The 16,539-nt window shown below is 61.5% G+C and overlaps 1 protein-coding gene across 3 annotated transcripts in view; it reads right to left on the bottom strand.

Annotated features, from left to right (window-relative positions):
- Positions 1 to 60: 60 nt before the first annotated feature.
- Positions 61 to 16,539, bottom strand: part of CASKIN1 (CASK interacting protein 1) — a 26,594-nt gene continuing 10,115 nt past the window's right edge. For 2 of the 3 annotated variants that reach the window (XM_019713121.2, XM_074322819.1), the window contains exons 2-20: positions 11,682 to 11,733; positions 11,481 to 11,578; positions 11,138 to 11,283; positions 10,952 to 11,047; positions 10,693 to 10,823; positions 10,135 to 10,243; positions 9,945 to 10,053; positions 9,763 to 9,857; positions 9,484 to 9,601; positions 8,378 to 8,479; positions 8,187 to 8,275; positions 8,022 to 8,106; positions 7,846 to 7,937; positions 7,013 to 7,123; positions 6,828 to 6,929; positions 5,313 to 5,451; positions 3,211 to 5,238; positions 2,132 to 2,567; positions 61 to 1,766 (exon numbers count right to left, since the gene is read on the bottom strand). In XM_019713121.2, the coding sequence (XP_019568680.2) occupies positions 1,667 to 1,766; positions 2,132 to 2,567; positions 3,211 to 5,238; positions 5,313 to 5,451; positions 6,828 to 6,929; positions 7,013 to 7,123; positions 7,846 to 7,937; positions 8,022 to 8,106; positions 8,187 to 8,275; positions 8,378 to 8,479; positions 9,484 to 9,601; positions 9,763 to 9,857; positions 9,945 to 10,053; positions 10,135 to 10,243; positions 10,693 to 10,823; positions 10,952 to 11,047; positions 11,138 to 11,281 (4,086 nt within the window). In that variant the 5' untranslated portion in view covers positions 11,282 to 11,283; positions 11,481 to 11,578; positions 11,682 to 11,733 and the 3' untranslated portion in view covers positions 61 to 1,666. The remainder of the gene's footprint in view (positions 1,767 to 2,131; positions 2,568 to 3,210; positions 5,239 to 5,312; positions 5,452 to 6,827; positions 6,930 to 7,012; positions 7,124 to 7,845; positions 7,938 to 8,021; positions 8,107 to 8,186; positions 8,276 to 8,377; positions 8,480 to 9,483; positions 9,602 to 9,762; positions 9,858 to 9,944; positions 10,054 to 10,134; positions 10,244 to 10,692; positions 10,824 to 10,951; positions 11,048 to 11,137; positions 11,284 to 11,480; positions 11,579 to 11,681; positions 11,734 to 16,539) is intronic. The other variant, XM_074322820.1, reaches the window with a different exon arrangement.

Raw genomic sequence — 16,539 nt, 5'->3', positions numbered from 1 at the left:
CAGGAATGGGCTAGCCCCCCACTCTCTCCAACACAACCCCCAAAAAGTGAGCCAAGCAGCTCCGTTTTCTGCTGTTTATTGACAGCCAGCCAACAGTAGCTCCCTGCCCAGACCCCCCTCCCTGCCTGCTGGAGCCCCAGCCTGGGCCACCCACTGAGAGGCCAGGTGGATGGCCAGGTGCTTACCATCCACTAGGGAAAGCATCGTGGCATGACAGCTGGAAGGGGCCTCACACGCCCAGACGCCACCTAGGCTGACCCCTTCCACCCACCCACATCACAATCGCTGGTTTTTGGCATTTTTAACTTTTTTTTTTTTTTTTTAAGAAATGTCAAAGTTGTGCCCAACACACGTGGATCAGCAAACACAATAGAGGAGGCCAGTCAGTACTTTTTGGAGGGGCGGGGGGAGAGGAAAGAGAAAGAGGGCAAGAACAACCACACAACATAGCCTTGGACCACGAGCAGAAGCGTCCGTGGGAACTCGAGTGGGGGGTGGGCTGGCTGGCTGCTCCGGGCCTGGGGAAGGAGGGTCAGGCACACCCTCACGTGCCACACACAGCCCGGCATGCACGCCCTGCTCCCACTGCTATCACTTGGCTGACGTGCCACGTTCACCACGCGGTGTGCACAGCTCCCGTAAAGCCCAGGAGGACCCTCACAGCAGCACCCCCCAGAAAGGAGGGAGCCCTCCCGTGTCCACGGCGTGGAGGACACAGCCCAGCAGCAAGGCACATCCTTTGAGTTCTTCAGACGCAGAGAAGTTAGGAGAGAGCAGAGGAGGCCCTGGTGGTGCATGGACCCTTCCCCAGACCCCAGCCTCCTTTTTGTGCTACTGGGCCAGGAGTCTGGCCACTCCTGGCCGGAAGGATGAACAGACAACGGCCAGGGCCTCTAACAGCTTTTGTCTTGAGCTAGACTCCAGTGTCCTTGCAGATGGTAAATGGTTTTCTATAGAATCAATAATATTTTTTTCTTTAAATATATATTTGTTAAAGTTATACTTTTTTGTTTCTCTGGGGAAATCTGCCTCAGCTCATTCCCAATAAATTAATACTCTCAATAGCTTATATTCTGGGGGGTACATTGGGGCCGGGGGCCCGACCCCAGCCCCTTGTGCTGTGCCAGAGTGGCTGGCAGAGGTCCCCAATGGGCAGTTCTGTGCTGGGCATAGGCCTGTGCTCTGCCACAGATTGGGAAGGGACCTACAGCAGCTGTCCCCTCTTGCTGCCTGCCAGGGCAGGCCCAGCCTGTACTCAGGACAGGGGGGTCAGGGACTGCCCCTCCTGTACATACAGTGGGCAGAGCCTGGAGGTGGGTGGGCAGGTGGCCCAGCAGTTATTGCACAGGGAGCAGCAGACAGGGGCGGGCACCCGCAGGGCAGCAGCATCTGTCCAGAGCCCTTGGGTCCCCTGGCCAGGCAGTCCTCCAGGCTGGGCATCCTGCCTGGGCCCAGGGGGCAGGAGTTGTGCTTGTGCAGGGGCTGGGCAGCACGACCCGCCCCCGCCTCATAGCCACGGCCGTCTGACGGGCAGTCCTCTGCACCCGGCCCCCCTTGGCCCACCGCCCCGCTCACTCGCGCCTCGCCCAGAGGTGCCCATCCTGAGGTAAAGGTCAGTGTGTAGGCCAGAGCCCGGGTGGCGCGGGCATGCTCAACATGGGCCTCATCACTCCAGCATGGCGTCCAGCTGGTCCGCCAGGTCATCAAACATGCTGCCGATGTCGTCCAGGATACTGCCGGTGCTCTTCTCCTCCGCGGCCGATGGGCTAGGGAACCGCGCAGTGTGAGCGAAGAGAGGCTTGGGGCCGAAGAACGCCCAGCTCGGGTCTCGCGCCAAGCCCCGCCCCTAGACCACGCCCTCATTCAATCCAGCTGTGCGAGGGGCGGAGGCATTAGACCACGCCCCCACGATCTCGGCCCCGCCCTGCCCTCGAGGCCAGCTCATTCACTTCAGCCTCAGAATGTAAATGACCTGGGGTGGAGGGCAAATCCCACCCACCTCGGCCACACCCCGCAGTGTAAAGGGCGGGTGTCTCCGCCCCAGCCCCTACACAGCATCCTCGGATTTGCACGGACCAGAGCGGCGCACAAATCACCTCCGCGCCCACCCCAGATTTCGCCCCGCACCTACCGCGGGCCCTGCGCGTCCTCCTGCCGGATCTTTTCTTCTACGGCTTGCAGCGCCGCCGCCAGGCACGCGCTCGTCTCCTCCAGCTTCTGCCGGGCGCTGTCGCCGGGCGAGGCGCCGTCGGGCGCGGCGGGAGGCCCGGCGACGACGACGACGGCGGCGGCTGCGGCGGCGGCGGCCGCACGCGGCGGCTTAGCCGGCACGTGTAGCGCCGGCGCGCCGGGAGACGGGGGCTTGGCTGGGCTGGCGCTCAGAGAGGGCGGCGTGCTGGCCGGTTTGGCGAGGGCGGCGGGCGGCTGACGCGCCGGCGAGGGCGAGGGTGACGGGCTGGCGCTGCCTGACTGCAGCCCCGCCGCGGCCTTGGTCGGCTTGGGCGCCGTGGGCGGCGGCGGCGGTTTGGGAGACACGGGCGGCGGCGTGCAGTGAGCACGCTTCACCTCTGCGGGTAGGAGGAAGAAACTCGCACCGCGACGGTAGGCCGCGCTGCCCATCCCGGCACAAGCCCCACCGCAGCGCCTCAGCTCGCACCCAGGAGCTGAGATACCTCCCTCTCCAGTGCTACCTCTCTGCCCCTAGCCGGCCCGCGGCCGCCAGGGGGCGCGCTACCCCGTGCAAACTTGCTCGCGTCATTGCTTTCAAACCCGGCGCAGTCCACCCCAACCTGTATCCCCCTCCAGGTGTAGCAGCTGCAGCCACTGGCCCTTCCGTTGCTTGAATGCCACAGGGCCTTTGCACCTCTGATCCTTCTACCCGGAAGCTTCTCCTCTTCCTCCTGTGCTGGGATCACTCTCTAGCCGGGTCATAGTCCTCCCTGATCCATCCAGCATTGTGCACCTGTCCTCCCTCCACAGCTGCTACCCTTCATGGGTTTCTGTGCCTCCCCCTAGCAACGTGACCAGCTACTCTCCTCCCAACTCTGGGCTGGCAGAATTGCCCTATCGGTGGAGGGATGAGAGGGTCTGAAGACAATTTCCCACCCCACTCCACCTGGCTGCCATCAAATCCAAAAAGGGGAAGAACCCTGAGACCATGGAGTGGGGAGGTGGGGTGGGGGCCCTTCCCCAGCTGGCTTCCTCACCTACCTGGGCTTCCTGGACCTGGCAGCGGCACCTTCTTGGAGGCAGGCGTGGGCGACCCCTGGACCTTGGGCACTGGCTGAGCCAGGATAGGCTTGGGAGAGACAGGCGGCTTGGCTGGCTTCCGGGCATCACTGTCTGGTGGGGGCAGCGGGGGCAAGTGCATCAGGTCAGAGGGTGGGGGCTCGGCAGGTGGGGGTGGTGGGGGCAGCTCCAGGGGCCCAGCCTGTTCAGAGGCCGGTCGGCGGCGCATCGTGCCTGTGCCATTCTGGTACACAGACAGTGGTGGGGGTGGCTCAGGACCTGCCTCCCGCTCCTTGGCCTTTGGCCGGCGCTTGACTGTGTCAGACTCAGTCAAGATGAACTTGACATTCTCCTGCTGGCTCTGCTTGGCTCGTATGCGCCTCTTGAGTGTGGCACTGGCCTCCACCCGGGCCAGGGGTGGGCCCTCCCCACTCGCCTCGCCCTTGGCCGGACCTCGAGGCCGCTGCCGGGCAGTGCCATCCTCCACAAAATGGCCATGATCTGCAGGCCCTGCCGGTTCTGCAGGCCCCCGACGGGCAGTGGCCAGAAGTCCTGTGACGGGCCCACTGAGGGTGCGGCGCCGGTTCACCACCTCGCCGTCAGGCCCGATGGCCTCCTTGTGCTTCACTGAGGCCAATACCGTGGCCACCCGGCCTGGCTCCGGGCTAGCAGGGCGAGGCATGGGGTGGCCCTCAGGGGGCCTACGGGCTGCCCGGCCCCCACCCCCAATGGATGACAGCTCGAGCATGGCTGCAATGCTCTTCACACTGCCAGCACTACCTGTGTCCACACTGCCAGCCAGGTCACTAGCCCGCCGGCGCTGTGCCCGGACTCCCAGCCGACCATCCTCAGTCCCAGCCCCCTCAGTCTCAGCATCTGGTGCCGACTCATCAGCCAGGTTGGCACTGGCCATGGCTGAGCTGGAGCGCTTGGGAGGGGGTGGTGGAGGCCCCTTCTTTCGGGGACGTACAGCAAAGGACTGGCTGCGGTTGACGTTCTTGTCAGCACCGGCGGGGGCCCGCACTGAGTGGCTTCGGCCTACACGCCGCTGGACTGTGGCATAGGGCCCTGCAACGGCTGGCACCAGCAGCTCGTCCCGCTCCGGCTCGCTGTCAGATGCTGCGTAGCGATTCAAGCTGTGGGCACGTTTCTTGGGCCGCCCTGGCTCCATATCGGCCTCAGGGGGCAGGCACAGCATGGGCACGGGTGCAGGAGCAGGTGCAGGCCCTGGAGCAGCTGGCCCCGCCTCGCTCTCCACAGGCTGGGGAAGCACATAGGCAAAGCCGCGGTGTGTGGGTGACTGAGGCAGCGAGCGGGGTGACATGGGTCGCTCTGTCGGTGGCAGCAGCTGTGGGGTGGGCTTCACCTTGGCCGTGGCTGGGGCTGGACCATGAGGCCCCCCCAGGGCCTGGGGGGAACCTGGCCGAGCTTTAGTGGGAGTCTGGGGGGGTGTGAAAGGGCTGGCACCTGGTGGAAGGACCTGCCGTGGCTTGCCAGGTACTGGGGGCACACTGGCCCGCTTGACACTGTGGCTGTGACGGCCAGGCCGAGCCTCCTTGGGCGAGGTACCAGGGGCTGGCCCCTCATCCAGCAGGTACTCCTGACTTCGTGACATGGGGCTGCCAGGCCCAGGGGGCCCATCACCCAGCAGCTCCTGTGAGCTGCTCATGTGCCGTGCCCGCCCACCCAGGCTGGGTTCCTGACGCATGGAAGCCCTTGGAGTGGGCGGCAGGTGGTTGGAGGGCTTTTCGGCAGCAGCAGTGGCCCCCTCTGCTGGGCCAGTCATGGCAGCCTGCAGCTCACCGCTGAGCTCGCTGTCCTGGAAAGTGGTCATCTTAGGAGATTGGCAGTCAGCTGGGGCAGGCTCAGGTGGGGGCGGCGACTCAATGGCCATGACTTCAAGCGACTGCGGCGCCTTCCGGCGCAGGGGTCCCCCATCGTACTTGGCGTACTCTGCCTTCTGCAGCTCTGCCAGTTTCCTCACTGCCAGCATCAGCTTCTTCTGGTGTCCTGAGTGGGGCACGGGGCAGGTCAGGCCGGGGAGGGTGGCAAGGACCAGGAGGTGGTGGGGGCCAGGGCCTCACCCAGCTTGGTGATTCCAATCTCCTGCAGGTCCTCCCAGGTGATGTCAGTGATGAAGTCGATATTCTCGTAGCCGTTGTCCACCAGAACCTTGTAGTACTGGGCCAGGCCAATCATGGAGAGCCACACAGCCAGGTTAGCCTACAGGGCAGGACACAGAGAGGGCAGCCACAGCTGGCTGCTACTTGGAGCTGCTGGGGGAGGGGCACCGGGCCAGCCCGGCAGACAGAGGACAAACACAGGCCAGAGGTGTCAGCTTTGGAGACAGTGCAGCCTTAGCAGGAGCTCAAGGCCAGCTCACACACACATATGCACACACACGCAAACACACACAGAGGCGACCCTATGCTCAGGACACCGTTTAGGGGACGGGGAAGAATATATTTCCTCTCCTGCCGAGGCAGCCATGGGGACAGCACCCAGGTGGACACACCCCACACATCATGGACACAGACACACAGTACACACACACACACATCCCACATCCCAGCCATACCCAGGCACTGATACGCCTTTGTGTCACACTCACACCCTCACCATTTCTCCACTTGCATCAGGCACGGTCATACGGCCACATCACACGTGTGCAAACAGCCACAATGGTCTTCACCCAGAACCACCCAGTGGCTTCCTGAATGGCATCCACCTGTCCACACTCCCAGCTGGACATCACTCGTGCACCCACACAGCATACTCGGTCACCCCTGGGTGCATGGAGCAAAGTAAGGCCCAGACTTGCTTGCTGGGAGGATCCCTGAGCCGCTGACTGAGTGGGGCACAGTGGGGCAGATGAGCTGTCCTGACTCATGGCCCTGAGGGCTTTTGGGGGCCAAGGCATCTCCCCCATCGATGGATGGGGAACCACAGCTCGACATGAGGACCAGAGAGGCAGCATCAGTGCAACAGGCCCTGGGCCCACCTTCTCCTGGCCCAGAACCTGTCCCACCACCTGGATGCCTGTTAGAAACAGCACAGCCTGTGGTCCATGTGGGTGTCAGCCGTCAGTGCAGCCGGCCCATGCAGCCGAATGTGTGGGTGTATGCGTGCTATCATCAATGGGCACCTTGAATATATTCAGTGCACATGTGCTGTCTGTGTACATGAAGCACGCTCACACATCCCCACGCGTGTGCCCAGGTGTGTGCAAGCAAGCACATCCATCGATGCAGGCCCCTTTGTGGTGTCTGGGTAGGTGTGTGATGGGCAGCGTCACAGGGGTGCCAGGTGTCCCTGTATGGGTGCCTGAGTGTGGAGGGGGTCTGCGGGAGCATGTAGTGGAGAGGGGGACTCTCCCCTTGCCCTGACAGCCCACACAGGTTGTCACCCCTGTCCCTGCCTCAGGGAGGCTGGCCCCAGTGCCTGTGATGGACAGAGGCCGTCCAGGCGGGTCACTGCTGGGGAGCCATCCTCTGCTCTCCTCTCCCTGGAGCCCAGATGGCATGGAGAGCGGTAGCCAGGGAAGCAGTTTGTCTGTCTGCCCATCCTGGGCCCATCCACCAGGGTACAGAGGGCCTTACGGGTTTGTGCTCAGGCAGCCAGTCGGGGATGCTCAGGCCACTGATTTCTGCTGTGATCTTCTTCCGATGGCCCGGCTTGGTGACCCCGATGGCTGTGAGGTCCTAGGTAGAGGAGAGGCCCCTTAGCTGGAGGCTAGGGGCCCATTTCTGGGTCCTGGCTGGTGAGCAGCGTTCAGGCAGCTCACCTCAGGGGTCATGCGGCTGATGGTGGGCAGGTCGTAGCCAGCGCAGAGGAAGTTGGGGGCATACAGCTGTAGCTGGAACGTGGCGAGCCACTGGCTAACAGCCTCAGCACTCTGGAAGACACAAGGCACCCACTGCAGGCCCACCCGCCCACCTGCCCGCCCACCCGCCAGGCTCGCAACCCAGCCACCAAGGTGCCTCCTTCTCTGTGCAAGCTCAGTCTGCTGTCCGCTGGTCCATCTGCTGCTAGGCCCCGGTCAGTCTGGCACCAGTGCTCCCGCCACTGTGGTCCTGGATGCCGCCGTCTCAAGCATCTCCCAGCATTGCAGCCTCCTTCCATGATGTCCACCAGGAGGGTCCAGCTTCCCTGACCGTCCCTACCCCCCCTTCCTGTACCAGGAACACCCTGCAATGTGGCCCCATGGGAGGGGCTCTGGGAATGGGGCCTCAGCACTGCCCTTCACTCCCTGGAAGGTGGGCTCTGCCCGGAGGTATGCAGGACTCAGCCAGCAGCTCACGCCTTCCCCAGTACGCAGGTCACGCACACAGGCTCCATCTCACGTACACACCTTATCTCATTTCACACCCATGCCCTTTCACACGTACACACACAGGCACACGTGCTCACCTCGTAGTCACACCACCCACACATGCACCTCACACTTGTGTCACACTTCTTAGATACACTACCTCACACGCACAATAGACAACACCTACACACACAGACTGACAGACAGAAGGACGGGGCTGGCCTGTCAGGGCCCCCAGCTGAACCGTGGCCAGGCCAGGCAGGCTACCCGGGTGCCCCTCCATGCAGCTGGCCCAGGCCCTATACCTTGCCCTCTGCCGCCGGCTCCGGCTTCTTGGGTGGCTGTTCCGCATAGACCTGCCCAGCATGGGCCGCTGGAGGCTGGGCCCGGGCCGCGCCTGGGATGAGAGCGTATGGTGGGGCAAGGGCTGCTCAGGGGCCACCTCCCTGCCAGACCCGTTGTGCTGTGTCCTTGCTCTTACCTGTGGAGCCCTCCGGAGGCTTGACAGGGCTGTCCCCAGGGCTGGACTCGGAGACAGACTTCTGGGAGAGCACTGTGGCCAAGAGCTGCAACCCAGACAGGCCGGCTGGCTGGCCAGCGCTACTCTGAGCCCAAGCCACCCTTGCCCTGCCACCACCCCACCTACCTTGACCCCTTCAGAGCCTGCGTGCAGGGTGTGGGTGCCACTGCTCCGGCCACCGGACACACTGCTCAAGCTGCCACTGCGGTCCCCACCTGCCAGCACGAGGGAACATGAGCTGGTACTTGCCCTGCCCAGCCTGGGGGATGCCTTGCAGAAGTGCTGCCATTCTTGCCCTCCAGAGGACCCCCACCTACCTGCAAAAGGCTTCCTTAGCACCCAGATCTCTTCATGGGGTGCAGAGGGTCCCGACGTGCTGCCTCCCTGGGTTGGGCTTGGTTCGGTGCCTGCTCGGGAGCCTGTGAGCCGAGCACAGCCTGAGTCCCAGACCAGCCAAGGCCTGGGGGCCTAACACCGAGAGGAGGGCGTCCCCTGACCCAGCCCGAGCCTGGGCAGAGCAGAGCACATGCATGGCTTGGGGGTCAGCACTACAGCCTCCCCCTGCCCTGGCTGTCTCCAAGGAGCTGAGAGACCCTCAGAAGACCCCTCCTCACCCCACACATTTGAGGGCAGGAGTGTGGCAGAGAGGGGCCCAAGCCAAGCTGTTCTAACAGTGGCCCTGTGGTCCCGTGGGAGGTAGATGCACATTGCCAGAGGGTGCAACCTCCTCTGTGTCAGGAGAGCAAGAGGGAGGGAAGAGGCACCCAGGAGCCTGAGGGCAGGGAACTAGATTACCATGGGTGGGCTGGCTACACCCGCTAACTGGACCCCTCTGCTCTTTCACCCCACATGTCCGCCTCCGGATCTCACTAGTCTCCTGTCTGAAACTACTCTACGGCCCTGTAGCCATGTCCTGCCCCTCTCCCTCGCTCTGCACCAGCCATGCTAGCCTTTGGCCCTGTACACATGTCATGCTCTTTCCTGCCTCGGTGCCTTTGCACATGCAGTTCCTGCTGCTTGGACTGATGGACTGCTCTGCCTGTGGCCGGTCCCTTCCGTTTCTCAGGGCCTTCTCTGACCACCCTGTCTAAACCACGTTCTCTGTGTCACTGGTTGGTACATTTCTTTCCGGGTCTCCTTCACTGTTCCCTGCTCCCCTCCCTCCCGGGGAAGGGCTCCTTGAGAGCAGAAATGATGTCCACCTGGGTCTCCATTTATTCCTAGTGGCTGGTGGGCAATGTCTGCTGAATAAGTGAAGGAATGGGCAGGACACCGAGAAGGAGACACCTGGCAGGACGCACTGCTGGACACCACTTGGGACCCCACCCCCAGCAATGGCTAGAGCTCGGTCCTGGTCCTGCCACCCAACACACACATGCACTTGCTTCCTTCCGGCCCGAGCCCAGGCCTGGGTGGGACTTGCCTGCTCGCTTGACAATGGCCTCGCCCAGGGAGGATGGGAAGTAGCCCACCCGGTCATTGCCTGTCCGGTTGTCGTGGATACAGCCCTTCCACCGGCCGTCTGGATGCTGCTCAAGGACCTGGCCAGGTGAGGTGGGGGAACACTCAGGGAGGCTTCCAGGTCAAGCTGGTGGGTGACCTGGGCCCCCTCCCAGAACCCCAGACTCCCCAGCTGCTGCAGGGGGTGTTGTGGGGTGAGTGTCCCAGGTCCCACCCATCCCTGCATCCAGGCCCTCCTTACCGTGATGATGTCCCCAGCTTTCACGTTCAGGCTGGTCAAATCATAATTATTGCAATAATCCTTGGTTGCCCGGACCTGCAGAGCCGCTGAGGCCTCTGGGGACACAGAAGGTGGAACCCCCAGTTCTGCAAACCGGCCTGGCCCAGGCCCCATCCCAGTCCCCCGGCCCCACCTGGGCCCACCTCGCAGCAGCTGCTTGATCTCCTTGCCAGCCTGGGATGTGGTGAACTGGTGCACGATGTCCAGGGCTGTCTGGCTGTAGGTGTTCCTCACGTGGGCGTTGATCCCATTCTGCATGTGCCGGGGTAAGGCCGGTCAGGAGCCCCCCCACGTCCCCACCCGGCCCCAGCTTCCCCTGGGCTCCCAACTCACATCCAGCAGCAGCCGAACCACTTCCGTCTTCCCGCAGAGAGCGGCCTCATGCAGGGCCGTGCCGGACTTGGTCTGGCGGTTAATGTCAATGCCAGCTTGGAGGAGGAGTCTGGCAGGAAGGCAGGGGGAGCAGGCAGGGCCTACAGCAGGAGCCCTCTGCCCCAGCACTTCACAGATGAGCCCCAATTTCCAAGGGCCTGAGGATGAGCCAGCCCTGCCCACCTCCCTGACAACATGGTATCGGACAGTGACTGGCTCTGTGCTAACCCTTCGTAGTGGTTATCTCGTATGTATGCTGGATGTATATATGCTGTGATACCCACCATATATACCCACCATATAGATGGGAAAACTGAGGCTCAGGGAAGTTAGACACAAGGTCACCTAGCAAGTGGCAGGCCATGAGAAAGCCATGATGTGGGCGGCTAGAGGTGTCCTCAGCATCCAGAAGCCTGACCACGTGCCCACAGCTCCCTGACCACTCCCATCTTGTCACCAAGCCAGGAGCAGGACCCCCCAGAGCTGGGTACCCCTCCCCGCGCCCCCACACGGCCATACCTGATGATGTCAATATGGCCATTCTTGGCTGCCAGGTGCAAGGGGCTGGTGCCATTGGGGTCAGTGGTGTCCCCCGGCCGGGGCTCCAGCAAGGCCGCACACATATTGCTGCTCAGGAGCAGCTGGACCACCTTGAAGGAGGGGTCAAAGTAGGGGGGCCCAGAAATGGGGTGCGGGCTTGCAGGTCTGTCTCCAACTCCAGCCCCAGGAAAGGAAGGCAGAGAAGATGGGAGCGCCGCTCAGCTCCCGGGAGACTTACCCCAACGCGGCCGAACTCACAGGCCAGGTCCAGGGGCGTCTTCCCCGAGTTGTCCACCATGCACGGGTTGGACTGGTGCTGCAGCAGCATCTCAGACTGAGGGGCCCGCAGAGCACAGTCAGGCCCAGGGCATCCACCAGGCTCACACCGCCCCAGGCACCCTGCCACCCCTGAGGTGGACCTCACCACGTCATAGTGACCGTGCTGGGCTGCCAGGTGGAGGGGGATGTGGCCCTCGTCCGATGGGATGTTCACCGCCGAGCCCGCCTTTAGCACCAGCTTCATGGGCTCCTTCCGACCCTGCCAGGCCGCATAGTGCAGTGGCCGCATGCCTGGGGGCAGGCAGGGGCCATTGGGAGCTTGCCTCTGTCCGAGCTCACCCTTGACCTCCAGGATGTGGATCCCATGAGGACCTGCCTAGACCCAGCCTGAGACCCTGGGCAGACTTCAGTCACGGGACCACCCAGGTCTCTGGGAACCCTGACCTCAGCCACCTGCCCCTGGCTCCGAGGCTCCCGACAGGCCTTGCCTTTGTTGTCCTTGATGTCCACAGCGGCCTGGGCTTCCAGCAGCAGCGTGATCAATTCTGTGTTGCCATTCAGGGCCGCATGGTGCAGGGCGGAGAAGCTAGGGCAGGAGACAAACACATGTGGGAAAGGACCAGGGCACCCCGCCTGCCCCAGGGACCAGCCCCCATCCCAGACTGGCATCTCCCTGGCTTAGAACTCACCCATCCGGGTCTTGGAAGTTGACGTTGATCTTCTTGGTGGAGCCCAGGAGCTCTGGGAGGGGGAAGGAGACAAGTGAGGGAGGCTTTGTCCAGCCCCTGCTGAGGCCTGCCTGGGTCCCAGCCCCCTCTAGGCAGCCTAAGAGCAGGCAGAGGGTGCTGGCTGGCTCCCTGGCAGGCTCGGGGCCAAATCTAGGTCTTTAGTCTAGAAACATTTATTCATTCATTCAACTATGTTCCCTACACTCAGCTCCAGGTACCAGCTTTTGGACCTGGGTTTCCCACTACACTAAGATGTTGGGAGCTTTAAAAGGCCAAGGTCTCCAGGTCCATCCCCGCCTGAGGACAGAAGCCAGGGCTGTGCACCCACACGGGCGCACACACATGTGCACATGTTCCCCCTCCCTTGGGACGCTGGCTGAGCACCTGCTGAGGGTGGGAGGGAGAGAGCCAGCCCAATCTGTCTCTCAGAAGGATCCAGATGGGCTGGGGGTGGCCTGGGAAGGCTGGGACACCCGGAAATGGGGGTGTCTCTGGGAGAAGACTTGCATTTCTAGGATGCCACCTCCCCTCACTCCCAGCCCTGGGCCTGGCCAGGATAGGCGAGCCCCACACAGCAGGGCAGGAAGGGGAGGGCAGGCAAGTGGCCCAGTGCCCGAGTGACCACACAAGAATGGCCACCTCATCTGCGGGGTCAGATACTTGAAGCCCAAGGGGCCCAAGCCCTCCCTTTGGGACTCCAGTCTCCTCCTGGGGCCTCCCTGGTCCTAGCTCACACCAGCTGCCTGCCATAGGAGGGGAGCCCCCCAACATCCTCCCCATGGGCTCAGGTCCAGCCGGACTCGGGCCAAGCCCCTGCCTGTCTAGGCCATGGTTACATAACCCATTTGTGGGTCAGTTGCTCTGTGAGGGAGGGGCTGGCAGGACAGAAGCCCCTTTGTCCAAGCCCAGTACAGAGATGGGGGCAGGGGGCCCAAGGGCGGGGGACTGAGGGAGTCAAGTCACAGAGGGGCTGCTGCAGGGCTGCTGGGGGCAGGATGTGGGTCCCCCAATGGCCCACAAAGCCCACGAAGTCAGACGTGGGCCTGAATTCAAATCCTCACTCTGCACGGTAGTAGCCTGATGGCCTTGGCACTGAGCGCCAAGGGGGCTACGGGAACGCAAAGCGAGTCTCTCAGGTCTAAGGACGTTTCCAGACGCAAAGCAGGAAGGGTCTGGCACAGAGTCAGCTCAGTAAGTGGTGATGACTAATGTCAGCTCTGTAGGTGCCCCACCCCCACCCTTCAGCAAAAGGGGCTTCTGCAGAGGGAGGGCGGGGGCTCCAGGAAGAAAGGTGTCTTCACTCCCTGCCCCTCCCCCACTGCTCAGACACTTTACTGGCACTGAAGTCCATCTATGTTGGCAGCAGTGCCACCCTTCCTTGGTGGTCCAGGCCGAAGCCTTGGAGTCAGCCATGGGTCCCTTCCTGACTACCTTCAATCTTATCCACTGGTAAATCCTGTTGGCTCTACCTTCAAGACGCTCTGAAAGCACATTCTGGATCCCCCCACTTCTCACCACCGACATGGTCACCATCCTTGGCCAGGCCAGCATCTCTCAAAGGATCACTGCCATCACCTCCCCACTGGTGTCCTCACTTCCGCCTTGCCCCCTACCGTCTATCTGCCATACACACCGAGGTCACTGAGACCATGTTAGAACATGAATCCGATCCATTTGATCTTCTCCTAAAGACCCTCCACCAGCCTGTCTCATTGGACAGTGGCTCTGTACGATCCAGCCTTTGGTTTTCCTAAGCAGCCCTGTGCCAGCCCCACGATGGTGCTCCAGCACGCCGGCTGCCCTGCCACAGGGACCTTGCACATGCTGTGTGTGTGTGTGTGTGTGTGTGTGTCCGAGCTATTCTTCCACATACATTATCCCCACGGCATCCTCATGTCCTTCAGGTCTTTATCCAAATGTCACCTGCTTGACGAAGGCTCCCTGGTCTCCCCATCTAAAATGATAACTCGTCTCCCACCCCATGTCTGTTGGATTTTTCTCTTTAGCTCCCATCACCACCATGAATCTTGTTTACTATCCACCTCTATCACTAAGCTGCTAGCTCCCAGAAGACAAGAGTTGTATCTATTTTGCTCACTGCTGTAACTTTGGTGGCTGAAACAGGGCATACAAGGTGCTCAGTCAATTGGAAACTGAAGTCATGTCCTAGTGCCACACATTCCGTCCAGCTGCCAGGGCTAGCTTCAGGCACATGACCTGCGTAGTTGCTCAGAAGGGCCCCGGTTTGGTTGGATGCTCTGCTGTCCATCTTGGAAATCCCAATTTTTGAACGAGACACCCATGTTTTCCTGTTGCACTAGGCCCTGTGAATTATGCAGCCTGGCCTACCAGAGTCACTTATTAAGCTGAAGAGAGTAAGGCGTGACTGTCCTGTGGGACACCCCCGACCCCGCCCAGGGCCACACTCACTTTCAACCACTGGCCCTGGAACACTGCCCAACTCTAATGTTTGCTGCCCCCGCTTTTCTTAGTTCCAGTGTAGCCCGTTCTCAGCTTTTCCTGTAAGACTGGCCAGCCTGGGCCCCTCTCCTCTCTCTCACATCTGGGGCCCCCCAGGCAGCTGCTGAGCCACGTGCTCCCAGTAGAACCCATAGCCAGGCCCACCTGCTCACCTGGCCATACCTGCAGACGCTGAAATTTGAGAGGGGCTGGAGGTCAAGGCCCAGGAAATGCACAGACACCAGTGGGGAGGAGGAGTCTCCTTCCCGAAGGGAACCAATCCCCACATGAGGAGGGGCAATTGCTAAAGTCACCTCACTCCTCTCCCTGTCACTCGGAGGAGAATAACTGGCATTGGACGGAGAGGAGCTTGATGTCTTAAAGCACCCCTCCAATGCCTGTGGGAAACACTGGGTACCAAGGAAGGTTCCAGAACTGAAACCTGCCTGGGGAGGCTACAACCCATGGAGACAGGTGCTCTGAATGAAGCTGGAGCAGAACATGGCTGAGGGGGCCTGGGTAGATGGGGGAGAAGGGGGCAAGTGGAGAGGGACCAAGGTGAAAGTCTCAGGAGCCCCCTTTCCCTTCCCACGAGGGCACTAAGTCCTACAGATTCCACATCAGTCATAGCGCATAAACTTTGCCCCACAACCCACCCCGTGACTTGGGCTCTCCAGCCTCTCGTCACCTCAGCCCTCTAACGTCTCTCCTGGAACCATCTCTATTTTTGAGGTCTGCTCCAGACTCCAGAGGCCCCAGCCCCTCTCCCACCCTCCACTCACAGATTCCTTCCACCTCTCTGACCAGAGGCTCCTCCAACCACACAAACCACTCATAGGCCACCCCCACAGGGCCACTTCAGTCCCCTACAGGGATGTGGTCCTGCCTCTCTGGTACCATCTCAGAGTGGCTGAACCCTGTGGTGTCCAGGGACAAGGCACCTTCTCAGCTTCCCCAAGGAAGCAGAGCCAGTGCAGTCGCCTCACAGCTCCCCACTGCCTCCTCCCCCAGACAGGGAGCCCCTGGCCAGATGCTGGAGGGGAACTATTAGTGGGCCAAGGTGAGAGAGCACAGGAATGCTGCCCTGAAGTCTTCAGGGAATATGGAAAGGGGAGGTTGGGCCAGAAAGAAGGGTAGGGTACCCCACCCCCAGCAAATGGCCAGCTCTCACCCGGCATTTTTCCTCCAGAGCAGTCTCTTCTCTCCCGCAAGAACAACTGCTAAGCATGCTAGTTAGTGCCTGTGTGTGTAAAGGGAAGCTCCCTTCAAGGCAGGATGGGTGGCTGACAGAGTTTGGGTCCCCATTGGGGGGCTGGGGTGGAGGAAAGGTGCCAGCATGGGGAGATCATGGTAATGAGGATCATGGGAATACTTCTGGAGTCTGGGGAGCCCTGTGGAGCACTGCTGGGTGCCCCCCACCCCATGGCCCAAACTCTAGCTGTACTTTGCTGAATCAAAATAAGTCTTACTCCAAAGCAGGCCAGTGTTGCCATGACAACTGAGCTAATTCATGGAGGGATTTCGCTGTCTGATTTATTATACCCGCCCCTGTGAGTCAGAGCCCAGAGACCAGGCCAGGCAGGGGTGGATGTCGAGATCCAGGTGAGGCCCAGGTAATGGTAAAAGTCCCCACACCTTCCCTGGGGGGCCAGAGTAGAAGGGAGGAGGAACCCCCAAGTCTGATGCCCCCACTTCCCTGGCCCACCCACTCTGGGCTGAGGAAATAGTCCTAGTTAGTGCTAACTGAGCACTTAGTGAGAGCCTGGGCTTTATGTGCGCTCTTTCACTGTCCTTACAACAATGGTAGGAGGCAGGGACCACAAACATCCCCATCCTATAGGTGATGAGACTGAACCCTGGAGAGCTGAAGTTGTCTGTGCTCAAGGTTGCACCGCCACTAGGTGGAGGCCTTGACCTTGCCTTCCACCTCTCAATCCCTCCACCTGCTTCGGAGTCGCAGCTGAGGCTGCCTCTGCCTGGAAGCCCTCCCTTTCTGAGCCCTGAGGCCCTGAAGTCAGCCCCAACTGGATGTGGAAGGCACAGCCAGCCTGAGTATGTATGTCTGCAAGGCCCCGATGTGCAGCTCTCTAATTGCACAGAGGAGACAGGAGCTAGCCCAGCAGGCTGCAGCAGGAGGGTCTTCCTGGGGCTCTAGGATCTACCTCCCACCTGGCCCAAGGCAGTCTCTTCTCAGCATCCCCCCTGGAGAGTGGGGAGGCCTCCCTGGCTTACATATAGTCCGTGGGGGTGGGGTGGGGAGTGGGGTGCCCAGACTTCACGTGCCACCCTGCAAAGCCCTGCCCGCACCCCTACAGGTGCCCTGACACACTGACACAGCCATACGTGCAGCCATACGTGC

Source organism: Rhinolophus sinicus, linkage group LG18 (genome assembly GCF_036562045.2).
Source record: "Rhinolophus sinicus isolate RSC01 linkage group LG18, ASM3656204v1, whole genome shotgun sequence".
NCBI classification, from domain to species: domain Eukaryota; kingdom Metazoa; phylum Chordata; class Mammalia; order Chiroptera; family Rhinolophidae; genus Rhinolophus; species Rhinolophus sinicus.
This window is presented reverse-complemented; position numbering and strand designations above follow the sequence as displayed.